At 40.7% G+C, this 13,376-nt stretch overlaps 1 protein-coding gene across 1 annotated transcript in view; it reads right to left on the bottom strand.

Moving 5' to 3' along the window:
* Positions 1–559: 559 nt before the first annotated feature.
* The window catches only part of LOC145400818 (carbonic anhydrase-related protein 10-like), an 82,573-nt gene continuing 69,756 nt past the window's right edge, over positions 560–13,376 (bottom strand). Inside the window, exons 4-11 of the mRNA XM_080273254.1 lie at positions 9,382–9,602; positions 8,395–8,583; positions 8,079–8,174; positions 7,307–7,373; positions 4,710–4,864; positions 3,588–3,725; positions 2,328–2,370; positions 560–564 (exon numbers count right to left, since the gene is read on the bottom strand). Of these exons, the coding sequence (XP_080129380.1) occupies positions 560–564; positions 2,328–2,370; positions 3,588–3,725; positions 4,710–4,864; positions 7,307–7,373; positions 8,079–8,174; positions 8,395–8,583; positions 9,382–9,602 (914 nt within the window). The remainder of the gene's footprint in view (positions 565–2,327; positions 2,371–3,587; positions 3,726–4,709; positions 4,865–7,306; positions 7,374–8,078; positions 8,175–8,394; positions 8,584–9,381; positions 9,603–13,376) is intronic.

Here is a 13,376-nt window from a genome sequence, read left to right as displayed (position 1 = left end):
TATTATTATTATTAGAAATAGGAACAGGAAGGCATAACAACTATCACAAGAATCTCTCTCTCTCTCTCTCTCTCTCTCTCTCTCTCTCTCTCTCTAAAATATTAACTCTCACTTAAAACTTATCACATCACTTAAGACTCTAGGAATAGTAATAAAGTAATTCGAACAGCCTCTTGTAGTAGTAGTAGTAGTAGTGGTAGTTAAGGTAGTGTGGTAGTAGTAGTAGTAGTAGTAGTGGTAGTAGTGGTATAGTAGTAATGGTAATAGTAATGGTGGTAGTAATAGTAGTAGTAGTAGTAGTTAAGGTAGGGTGGTAGTAGTAGTAGTAGTAGTAGTAGTTGTAGTTAAGGTAGTGTGGTAGTAGTAGTAGTTGTAGCAATAGTAGTAGTAGCAATCGTAGTAGTAGTAGTTGTAGTAGAATAGTAGTAACGGTAATGGTAATGGAAGTTATAGCTGTAGTAGTAGAAGTAATGTGGTAGCAGTAGTAGTTGTGGTAGTAAGGTAGTGTGGTAGCAGTAGTTGTGGTAGTCCTACAGGTACTACCACACATCCAGCCTGGCTATACTGAAATGAAAATGTAAGATTAGATTTAGAAATAAGATTAACTTTACTGTAATATAAACAATAATTATCCCCATGTATTTATTGTCATTTATTTCTTTAGCGAGAACACGGGTAATTAACTCACCTTTGTGTGGTGAGAGTGAGAGACTGACGAGGAGAGTGTATGTGAGTGAGGTGGAGGGGGAGAGAGGGAGGGGAAGGCCAAGGATGAGATGGAGGGATGGAGTGGAGAGGTATATGAGAGAGGAGGGTGTGAATTGGGAGCGGGGCAGTGAAATGGCAGGGGACAGGGTGACGTGGAGGCGATTTGTTTGTGGCCACCCCGTATAAGGGATTAAGATGTCTGGCAATAGATAGATAGATGGATAGATAGATAGATATTTAACGATAGATACTGCAGATTTGAGTACATTGAGCCCTGTATCGTCTAAGTTTCCTAACACCTTTTCTTGAGAGATTTAGTTTGCTTATTACAGCTTACTATAAATCCTACTAACTTTGCCACTCTCTGCATAGCGTGAGGAATGAGGAAGGAAGGAAGTTAGTGCACAATTGTATGAGTGGATGGTTAGCGAACTTTTTTATTTCATGCCTGTACCGAAATCCCTCACTCCTTACCCTTTCCGCGGTTCCTTGGACAGTCAGCAGACGTAGTGGGGGCGTTTTGTTATCAGGACCCCACCCACGTGTTCGCTGTGGGGAGGATACGTAATTAACCTGTAATTTGAGTAGGATTTACCTGGTCTACTGGAGATGGTATGAAGGAAGAGATAAGACATTGTAATTCATTGAGATATATGTGCTAGCTTTGTCATATTATCAGTCAGTTTGATGTTATATATTCTCTTACTTTGAGGAGGCTCCCTAGCACCTTTTCCTTAGCGATTTATTTTTGGATACGGCTGGGTAATCAGATTTTTAACGTTATTAATAAAGTCTGTGGTGAAATTAGAATGATTTAGGTAACCCAATAGGAGAGCAAGGTGTAATAAGGAAAATAAATCGCTTGGGAAGAGGTGTTAGGTGTAAGAAGGAAAATGAATCGCTTAGGAGGAGGTGTACCGGTGCGTTATTAATAAAGTCTATGGTGATATTAGAATGATTTAAGTAACAGAGTAGGATAGCAAGGTGTTATAAGGAAAATAAATCGCTTGGGAAGAGGTGTTACGTGTAAGAAGGAAAATAAATCGCTCAGGAAGAGGTGTTAGGTGTAAGAAGGAAAATAAATCGCTTAGGAAGAGGTGTTAGGGGGCTTCCTTACCTGGCGAGAATCAAGGTGTAATAAAGAAAATAAATCGCTTAGGAAGAGGTGTTAGGGGGCTTCCTTACCTAGCGAGAATCAAGGTGTAATAAAGAAAATAAATCGCTTAGGAAGAGGTGTTAGGGGGCTTCCGTACCTAGAGAGAATCAAGGTGTAATAAAGAAAATAAATCGCTTAGGAAGAGGTGTTAGGGGCTTCCTTACCTAGCGACAATCAAGGTGTAATAAAGAAAATAAATCGCTTAGGAAGAGGTGTTAGGGGGCTTCCTTACCTGGCGAGAATCAGGGTGTAATAAAGAAAATAAATCGCTTAGGAAGAGGTGTTAGGGGGCTTCCGTACCTAGTGAGAATCAAGGTGTAATAAAGAAAATAAACCGCTTAGGAAGAGGTGTTAGGGGCTTCCTTAACTAGCGAGAATCAAGATGTAATAAAGTAAATCGCTTAAGAAGAGGTGTTAGGGGGCTTCCTTACCTGGCGAGAGTATATACAGGTAATTAACTCACCTTTGTAAATCGGCCGCTGCTCACCTGCTCGGCACCTCACACCCTGCCAAGCCACAAAGGTACAATTATTAGAGAGAGAGAGAGAGAGAGAGAGAGAGAGAGAGAGAGAGAGAGAGAGAGAGAGTATGTTTGGAAATAGTCACATCAGTAAATCCACAAACACTAAAGAAATGGAAAGAAAAACACGTGTAAAAAATAAAATAAAAAACACGTGTAAAAAAAACACGTAAAATAAAATAAAAACACGTAAAAATAAAAACACGTGTAAAAATAAAAATACGTGAAAAAATAAAAACACGTGAAAAAATAAAAAAATAAAAAATAAAAACACATGTAAAAAATAAAAACATGTAAAAAAATAAAAACAAAAAATAAAAACACGTAAAAAATAAAAACACGTGTAAAAAATAAAATAAAAACACGTGTAAAAAATAAAATAAAAACACGTGTAAAATAAAATAAAAACACGTGTAAAAAATAAAATAAAAACACGTGTAAAAAATAATATAAAAACACGTGTAAAAAATAAACTAAAAACACGTGTAAAAAATAAAATAAAAACACGTGTAAAAATAAACTAAAAACACGTGTAAAAAATAAAATAAAAACACGTGTAAAAAATAAAATAAAAACACGTGTAAAAAATAAAATAAAAACACGTGTAAAAAATAATATAAAAACACGTGTAAAAAATAATATAAAAACACGTGTAAAAAATAATATAAAAACACGTGTAAAAAATAATATAAAAACACGTGTAAAAAATAATATAAAAACACGTGTAAAAAATAATATAAAAACACGTGTAAAAAATAATATAAAAACACGTGTAAAAAATAAAATAAAATGTAATAAAATAAAAACGTGTAAAATATTAAATAAAAACAGAACAGTATTGCTGTGTGGTGGTTGTGGTGGTGGTGTGGTGTGGTGGTAGTGGTGTGGTGGTGGCGACATACCTGTGTGGTGGTGGTGAAGTGAATGTTGGTGTGTATGGTGCGGTGGTGGTGGTGAGTGGTGTGTATGGTGTGGTGGTGGTATGGTGTGGTGGTGTGGTGGTGGTGTGGTGTGGTGGTGACATACCCTTGTGGTGGTGGTGAAGTGAATGTTGGTGTGTATGGTGCGGTGGTGTGATGGCGGTGGATGTTGGTGTGTATTGTGTGGTGTGGTGATGTGGTGTGGTGTGGTGGCTACATACCCTTGTGGTGGTGGTGAAGTGAATGTTGGTGCGTATGGTGGTGTGGTGTGGTGGTGACATACCCTTGTGGTGGTGGTGAAGTGAATGTTGGTGCGTATGGTGCGGTGGTGGGCGGTCTGGACGGGCCGGAAGTTGTTGGCCAGGGGGGCGTGGGCCAGACTGGAAGAGTTACCCTGACGCAGCGCCCTCAGTTGATGCAGCTGGAAGGCGTACACGATACCACTAAGCCACCGCCTCAATCACCACTATTCCTACACTCAACTCAGTCACCCATTTACCTATTCACCAATTTATTCATACATTATTTATTTCTTCATCCAATAGACGTCCATCATTCATTTTCAGTCAGTTCATCCACCTCACCACTCATTCATCCATCCACTTAACTATTTATTAATTTATTCACTGACTGAGCCACTTATTAACCCATTCACTCACCCACCCTTTCATTCATCAGTCCATTCCCTCAGTCATTCATTCATCCATATACTTACTTAACCATTCATTCATCCATTCACTTATATAACCATTTATTAATCCATCCACTCACCCAACCATTCATTCATCCACTTACTTATCCATTCATTCATCCATCCACTTACTCAACCATTCATCCATCCACTCACTCATTCACCAATCCATTCACTCACTAAGGAACACTTCACACCTATCCCACATCACCTTGCCTCACCTGTCGACACATAAATTAACCTGCAACTGCTCAGGACGTATATTCAATTAACTCCAAGTGCGTGTTATTTTTTGGCCTGATTTGTGTTATTTCTGGCGTGATTTATATTAAGGTAGAGCAATGGTTAAAAGATGATAATTCTCGGACCTCTAGCAGTCAAAATGGAATGGCAAAAATGGAATATAATGGGTCCACAGTGCAAAATTTTAAGTTCCCCAAAAATCAGTGTTATATCGGCAATTTTAAGTCCTTTTTTAGTACCACTCTCTCTCTCTCTCTCTCTCTCTCTCTCTCTCTCTCTCTCTCTCTCTCTCTGTTCTTTATCTATCTATCTATCTATCTGATTTTCTATCTTCTTATCTACGTGTTTATATATCTATCTATTTGTGTATATCTTCTCTCTTTCTCTCTTCTCTCCCTTTCTGTTTATCCATCCTTCCAGTCTATCTAATCTCTCTCTCTCTCTCTCTCTCTCTCTCTCTCTCTCTCTCACCATGGCAGTGTTGATGTACAGGGGTTTGTTCGGTATAATCCAGGTGACAGTTTCGTGACACGCCGGCTGTGTGAGTGACCCGTCGTAGGTCAAGTAGTGCTCCGTGGCAGGTAGCAGACCCCGTACCACAAGTGACGCTGCGGTGACGGATGACCCTGGGGGGGGGGCAATTAGGAGGCTGTGGGGTTAATTGGGCAGTTACGGAGGCTTAACAACGTAAAAAGTTAATACTACGGCTCCACATCCTTTCCATAGCACTTCTTCGTGACTAGTATCATAGTCTAGTCTTAATATTACAACTCAGCGTTCAAGGTGGTGAGATGGCAATTTTAGGCCAAGTTAGAGTGAAATGGCGGGGGACAGGGCGATATGGAGGCGATTTGTTTGTGGCCACACCTTACGGGATTACGGCGTCTGGCAATAGATAGACAGACAGAGTGAAAAGAGTAAAGTGACGTTGCTGTGACTGACGTTATTTATGTGTGATGAGATTTCCCAACCGTGGAGTCTGCATCCCTTCTACCTGTCTCTTGGCTCACCTTTTTTTTCCGCCTTCAGGACCTTGATTAAAGATTTCAGAGCTGCAACAGACCATAATCTATTCCTCAACGATAGACATGAACAAATTACACTCCAGGCATAACCAAAGAATTAGAAAAAAAAAAAAAACAGTGTGGCTAGACAGAATAGAAGATACAATTGAAGAAAATAAATATTGTACAATTTAACTCTCCCATCCACTCGGTCATATGAAGGATCAGTTTAAAAAAAGGAATATTGCGTAAATCAACTCTCACTCTCCATTCTCTTACAGGAAGCATTTACGGGTGACAAGAGGCGAAGATTCTATACTCCTTTTATTCTAACTTGGCCCAGATTTTCATCCTCGCATCTTGCTTCACGTGGGACAGCGGTGGAGAAATGCGGCACCACAGCTCAGCATCCTTCAGGCAGCATTTCTCTGTGACTAGCATTATACAGGTGCTGATCTGCTGCTACGACTCAGCATTCAGCATGGAGAGATGACAATTTTAGGCCAAGTTAGAGTACAATGAATATAGTGCTTAACCGAATCATAAATATCGCTTGAAGAGGCTATAAGTATGCCTATAGATTCCACTCCCACTGTAACAACTTCCTGATACTGGATGGTAAAGCTAATAAAGAAAGCTTAAAAGAAAAGTTCATTTATTGATTTTGATGTGTGGAAACAGGATTCGTCAGCGAAATTAAAATGAACGCACATTATATATAGTTTTTGATGAGTGGAAACAGGATTCGTCAGCGAAATAAAAAGAAGACTCATTATACATATAGTTTTGATCAGTGGAAACAGGATTCGTCAGCTAAATGAAAGGAAAAGCTCATTATATATATAGTTTTTGATGAGTGGAAACAGGATTCGTCAGCGAAATTAATGTATGCAGTGGGAATCCACGTCTACCTTGATATGAAATTTTTGCGTGATTTAACCTAATGAAAAATGGTCTGTCAGGTATAATAAAACCCGAATTAATTTATAGGGAAATATAATAATAATAATAATAATAATAATAATAATTATAATAATAATAGTAATAATAATAATAATAATAATAATAATAATAATAATAATAATAATAGTAATAATAATAATAATAATAATAATAATAATAATAATAATAATAGCAGATATAATAAACCCCGAATTTTTTATAGGGAAATATAATGATAATAATAATAATAATAATAATAATAATAATGTGATTGTGTCCAAATTAATTTATAGGTAAAAATAAATCAAATAATAATAATAATAATAATAATAATAGCAGATATAATAAACCCCGATTTTTTTTATAGGGAAATATAATGATAATAATAATAATAATAATAATAATAATAATAATAGTAATAATAATAATAATAATAATAATAATAATAATAATAGCAGATATAATACACCCCGAATTTTTTATAGGGAAATATAATGATAATAATAATAATAATAATAATGTGATTGTGTTCAAATTAATTTATAGGTAAAAATAAATCAAGGTAAAGCCACAATGAAGGTGAAATAAATCAAGGTAAAGCAACAATAAGGTAAAATAAAGCAAGGTAAAGCCAGAATAAAGTAAAATAAAGCAAGATTAGCCAGAATAAAGCAAAATAAAGCAAGGTAACGAGAATAAAGCAAGATAAAGCCAGAATAAGGTAAAATAAAGCAAGGTAAAGCCAGAATAAAGCAAAATAAAGCAAGGTAACGAAAATAAAGCAAGATAAAGCCAGAATAAAGCAAAATAAACCAAGATAAAGCCAGAATAAGGTAAAATAAAGCAAGGTAACGAAAATAAAGCAAGATAAAGCCACAATAAAGCAAAATAAAGCAAGGTAAAGCCAGAATAAAGCAAAATAAAGCAAGGTAAAGCCAGAATAAAGCAAAATAAAGCAAGGTAAAGCCAGAATAAAGCAAATTAAAGCAAGGTAACGAAAATAAAGCAAGGTAAAGCCACAATAAAGCAACATAAAGCAAGATAAAGCCACAATAAAGCAAAATAAAGCAAGGTAAAGCCACAACTAGCATATATTTGTTACCCGGCACCTGCTACACTCACCTCCATACGTAATTCTCTCCACACCGTCCAGCAGCACACGTAGCTCCGGCGTCACACTCTCACCTACCTGGATAAGTAGCACACACACCGGCGTTACGTACATTTACTGGTTCTGCCCTACTGAGACCCTGATACATGCACTGTTAGTAGGCATTAATTACATCATCATCATCGTCATAAGTCATCATCATAAATAATAATAATAATAATAATAATAATAATAATAATAATAATAATAATAATACACTAATACTAATACAAATACTAATACTAAAAATAATCACCATCATCATCATCATCATCATCATCATCATCATCATCATCATCATCTAGGATCGAAACAGCGTTCGTCAGGCCAAAGATAAATATACGTCACCTTTCGCTAGCATTAACCAGCATTATTTTTTTATTATTCATTTGTTTTTCCTTCCTCTGTTCTGCTATTAAAACACACACACACACACACACACACACACACACATAGAAGGAAGATAAAAACTCAAATATTGCACAAACCGGGAGCAATACACTGAGGCGGTTTGGACATGTGGAGAGAATGGAGAATGAAAGACTGACTAAGAGGGTGTATGTAGGTGAGGTGGAGGGAGGGAGAGGGAGGAAGAAGGGGAGAGAAGTGAGGTGGGAAATGCGTGCTGAAAGAGATAGGAAATGAGTGCTGAAAGAGCTGGTAAATGAGTGCTGAAAGAGGTGAGAAATGAGTACTGAAAGACGACAGGTGTGTACTGCAAGAAGTAGCCTATGTGTAATGTACCTGTATGAGAAGAGCGACGGCCAGCACACCGTACACCTGAGACGAGGCCTGGCTGAAGTTACGGTACAGCTGAGAGTTGTACCCGTAGAGCTGTAACTGAGGGTACAGGGTTAGTACGGGTGACATTTGTACCCCTAGCAGGCATAGTGTACCTCGGGGAGTACCTTTCTTAGCTGTAAATCGATAATAAATTTGGTGTGGAAATATAAGTGACCACGTACGTAAAAGCAGTGCCACCCCCGCTTACCTGGGCAGGGTAGTCGCTCAGGTAAATCAGTGCCACCACCTGAAGGCGTCCCAGGTACCCGTAACTCACCTCTCCGGGGAAGGCCTTGTTATCGACCAGGTGTTCTGATCCCAGGTGGTTGGTGTGGCCGAAGTGTATCCTGGCGTGGGTGAGGGTGTAGGTGTAGCTGAGGGGGCCTCCTGTCACGTTGGCCAGCGCTGATCCCTGTGCTGCACGCCACTCAACGCCGTGGCCCGTGTTCAACAGCACCCCGCCCACCTGAGCTACACACACCCCACGTTAGCGTTGATCTATCTAGCTGTCTCTCTACCTGTCTGTCTATCTATCTGTCTATCAATCTGTCTATGCGTCTGTCTGTCTACCTGCTTATATCAATCTATCTGTCTAAGCACCCCGTCCACCTAAGACATAGAGACCCAGCGTCAGCCTTGATCTATCTATCTGTCTATCTATCTACCTACCTATCTATCTGTCTGTCTATCTATCTATCTATCTGTCTGTGTATCTATCTATCTATCTATCTATCTATACACCCGCCCACCTGACCTTCATAAAGCCATTGTCGGCGTTGATGATAACTCTAAGTCCATTTCTTTCTCACCTGTCGAAGATCCCTAACATCTCTTCCTTAGCGATTTATCCCTAACACCTCTTCCTTAGCGACTTATCCCTAACGCCTCTTCCTTAACGATTTATTTTTTTGGATACGTCTGGTTCATGTCCCTTTGTACTTTATTTATGCAGGGGATGGCGATATTGGAAGGATTTACGTCACACAGAGGAGGACAGTGAGGTGAAATGGACAAATCGCTCGGGAAGAGGTGTTAGGGAGCCACACACACACACACACACACACACACACACACACACACACACACACACACACACACACACACACACACACACACACACACACACACACACACACACACACACACACACACACACACACACACACACACACACACACACACACACACACACACACACACACACACTCACTCCCCCAGCCCTCCACACACACACGCAAACCATCTCCCTACCCGAATAACTCACCGTAACTCTATCGACGGCGAATGGGGTTAAATTGGGATCATAGAGCAACGTAATTGGGTCGATGTTAATGGGTGACTGTCTCCTGCCCTCGCGACACCTGGACCACGCCGGGTTGATCACGCCCCAGAATCGCGGTCCAGAGATCCCGTCATAGGTCCACCACTGTCCCCAATCCACGGCAGGAGGGCCCCCTTCTTCGACAGGTCGGTCCACTTTCTCACCTGCCGACGAAGGAGAGAGTAGGGGTTAATTGGTGGTGGTGGTGGTGGTAGTAGTAGTAGTAGTAGTAGGAGAAGGAGGAGGAGTAGTAGTAGTAGTAGTAGTAGTAGTAGTAGTGGTAGTAGTTGTGGTAGTAATGGTGGGAGTGTTTGTTTGTATGAAGGTAGAGTGCAGTGGAAAGGAGTGTGTTTGTGGCTATCAGAGGGTACTGTTATTCTCTGTCTGTCTGTCTGTCTCTGTCTCTGTCTCTCTCTCTTCACCTCCACCACCTGACATACTTGGTTAAGGTAGCTCCCTAACACCTTTTCCTAAGCGATTTATTCTATTTATTACACCTTACTGTCCTCTGTTGTGTTGCACCAGTCTTTCCACTATCGCCGTACTCTGCATAAATGACGTGCAAAAGGACATTACCCCGCCGTATGCCAAAATAAACCGCTAAGGAGTAGGTGTTAGGGAGAGAGAATACGGGGCCAAGGTAAAGGGTAATTTGGGTAAATATTCCTCGTTGTGGTAATCCATGTCTGGTAACCGGGTAATCGTTCCGGGTTACCGTTTCCACCTGTCTTTCTCCTCCCAGTTACTCCCCCCTCCCCCTCCCTCCCCTCCCCCTCCCTCCCCCTCCCCTTCCCTCCCCACCACATCAGCAACTCCAATTCCATGTTACTATCCCTTCCCCCTTCCCCCTTCCCCCCCTCACCTCCCCTCCTCTCCCTCCCTCCCCCTTCCACACCCCCCTCCCCTCCCCTCCCCACCACATCAGAAACTCCATGTTCATCCGAGGGGAAGAAGATAAGAGGGGAGGGGGAGGAAGGGAGGGAGGGAGAGAGATAATGGTGAGGGGAGGAAGAGAAAGACAGAGAGGGATGGAGGGAGGGAAGGAGGGAGGGAGGGAGGGAGGGAAAGAGGGGGATCGTGGTGGAGGGAGGAAGTGGGGGAGAGGGGGAGAAAATGGTGAAGGGAGGAAGGGAGGGAGTGGCGGTGGAGCAAGGATGGATAGTGATGGAGGGAGGGAGGGAGGGAGGGGAGAGGGGAGGGGGAGAGAGGAGGTAGAGACAGCAAGAGAAAGCAAAGGAAAAATAAACAGACATCAAGCAACAGTACACAGTAATTTTGCGAGGGTAAACTAGAGAGAGAGAGAGAGAGAGAGAGAGAGAGAGAGGGAGAGGGAGAGAGAGAGAGAGTATCTCGCCCATCTCTCGATTTTGTCAGCTAACTTGATTATCCCTCCCTCTCTCTCTCTCTCTCTCTCTCTAATTATTCCCACACCTGTCCTATCTCCTTATCATCACACCTGTATTATTAATCTTAGAGAGACTGATAAGGAGAGCGAAAGATGAGACTGGGATGATAAGATAGGAGAGAGAGAGAGAGAGAGAGAGAGAGAGAGAGAGAGAGAGAGAGAGAGAATCCATACCCCTCTACCTCCAACCAGGCCTAAAATTGCCATCTCTCCATCTTGAATGCTGAGGTATAACAACAGATTAACACTAGAATATGATGCTAGTCACGAAGAAGTGCCATGAGAAGGATATAGAGCCGTAGCATTGTTTTTTCTGCCACTGAGCTACGTGAAATAAGCTGCAAAAGGACGAAAATCTGGGCCAAGTTAAGGTGAAAGGAGTATAAAGGTAAAGTATTAAATTTCTCTCTCTCCCCAAACACCTGTCAATGAGAAACTTAGTCCAGAGGCATCAATTTTAACCTTGTCAGTGAGTTTGATTCGAGGGAACAACCTGTGCCTATCAGTCGTACCGGCAGACTTTGCACTGGGAGACGCTGCCTGGCCTTTCATGACTGCAGGGATCAGCACACACACACACACACACACACACACACACACACACACACACACACACACACACACACACACACACACACGAGTTCCCAGGAAGTTAGTAGCCTTGAGCCCAGATTCACAGCTTTGGGAAGTTGTAGTTGTAGTAGTAGTAGTAGTAGTAGTAGTAGTAGTAGTAATAGTAGTTGTAATAGTAGTAGTGATAGCAATAGCAAAAACAAAATAACGACAATAATAATAATAATAATAATAATAATAATAATAATAACAACAACAATAACAATAATAATAATAATAATAATAATAATAATAATGGTATGGCTATCAGGTAAATTTTCAGGTAATTGACAGCACCTGTGATGTAATTATCGCATTAATGAGTACAGGTAATTACACTAAATATCACGTGTCATTTTACCTGCTGGATAATGGCTGTTTGGATTATTTATTATTATTATTATTATTATTATTATTATTATTATTATTATTATTGTTATTATTATTATTATTATTATTATTATTATTATTATTATTATTATTATTGTTATTATTATTATTATTATTGTTATTATTATTATTATTATTATTATTATTATTATTATTATTACGTTGACGACTAAGGAACGGACAAAGGACATTCTGAGAGTAGGAACGTGGAATGTGAGAGGAGTGAATGATGAAGTGAAAGAGAGAGAGATTGTCCAGGTGCTTGAGGATGCAAAAGTGGATATACGTGGATTGACTGAAACTAAATGGAATGGTGAAAGGATGAGAGAATGGGAATTCGGTGTAGGTATATGTGCGGGAGTCAGTGAGAATGAGAGGGCAAGAGAGGGAGTATGTCTGATGATAAGCAAGAAGTGGAAGGAGAATATAAGAGAGTATGGAACAGTGGGTGCAAGGATTGTATGGGTGAGGATGAAAGTAGGTATACAAGCATGGGCGATTGTATGTGTGTATGCTCCAACAGAGGATCGAGTGGCAAGAGTGAAAGATGAGTTTTGGGCGAGAGTAGAAGCATGTATGGACAAGTTTGAGAGGAGCGAGAGAGTGCTGTTGATTGGAGACATGAATGGCAAAGTCGGGAATGTACGAGTGGATGGAGTGGTTGGTCAGTGGGGTGTGCCAGCGGAAGTAGATGGGAATGGTAGTGCTTTGGTGGACATCTGTGCTGGTAAGGGGTTGGCACAGCTAACACCTACTTTCGTCATAAGATGATCCACCGGTATACATGGAGAGTAATGGAGGAGGATGGATGGTGAACTTGTTGAACGAAAGGCAATGATAGACTACGTGTGTGTGGATGAGCGAATGAGAAGACAAGTGTTGGATGCAAGGGTGTGGAGAGAGGGTGGGGGAATGGAGTCTCGGGACCATCACTTAGTGATGGCCAAGGTAGAGCTGCAAAGAAAGTGGTTGAGGAGGCGAAGGGGAAGACAGGAGGAAGCAGCTCCTGTGAGAAGAGTGGAGAAATTGCAAGATAGTGAGAAGAGGACAGAGTATAAGAGCATAGTGGAAGAAAGATTGGGAAGGTATGAGCTAGAGCAGATGGAAGGGGTGGAAGACGTATGTAAGATATTCACGGAAGAGATAAGCGCAGCGTGTGAGGCGGTTTGTGGAGTGAGGAGGAGATGCAAGGGTGTGCAAGGGACAGCATGGTGGAATGATGAGGTGAAACGAGCTGTGGAACAAAAGAAGAAGGCATATGGTGAATGGTTGGCGAGTAGAGGTAGGGGAGAAGATGAGAGAGAGAAGAGAGAGGTATATGTGAGCAGGAGAAGGGACGTTAAGAGACTGGTGAAGGAGAGTAAGAAGAAAGTGGATGAAGAGTTTGGGAGGAATCTGAGTGTGAAATGGAGGGAGAGTAAGAAATTGTTTTGGAAGGAGGTAAAGAAAGTAAGGCAGTGTGAAAGGGGAAATAGTAGGGGGGTGAAAGATAGGAATAACAGATTGTTGGTGGAGAAGAGAGAGAAATTGA

The sequence above is a fragment of the Coenobita brevimanus genome, chromosome 53 (assembly GCF_032717465.1).
Source record: "Coenobita brevimanus isolate Jiangsu-jjx chromosome 53, ASM3271746v2, whole genome shotgun sequence".
Lineage (NCBI taxonomy): Eukaryota > Metazoa > Arthropoda > Malacostraca > Decapoda > Coenobitidae > Coenobita > Coenobita brevimanus.
The sequence above is the reverse complement of the archived record's forward strand: the minus strand, read 5'-3'. Positions and strand labels throughout refer to the sequence as shown.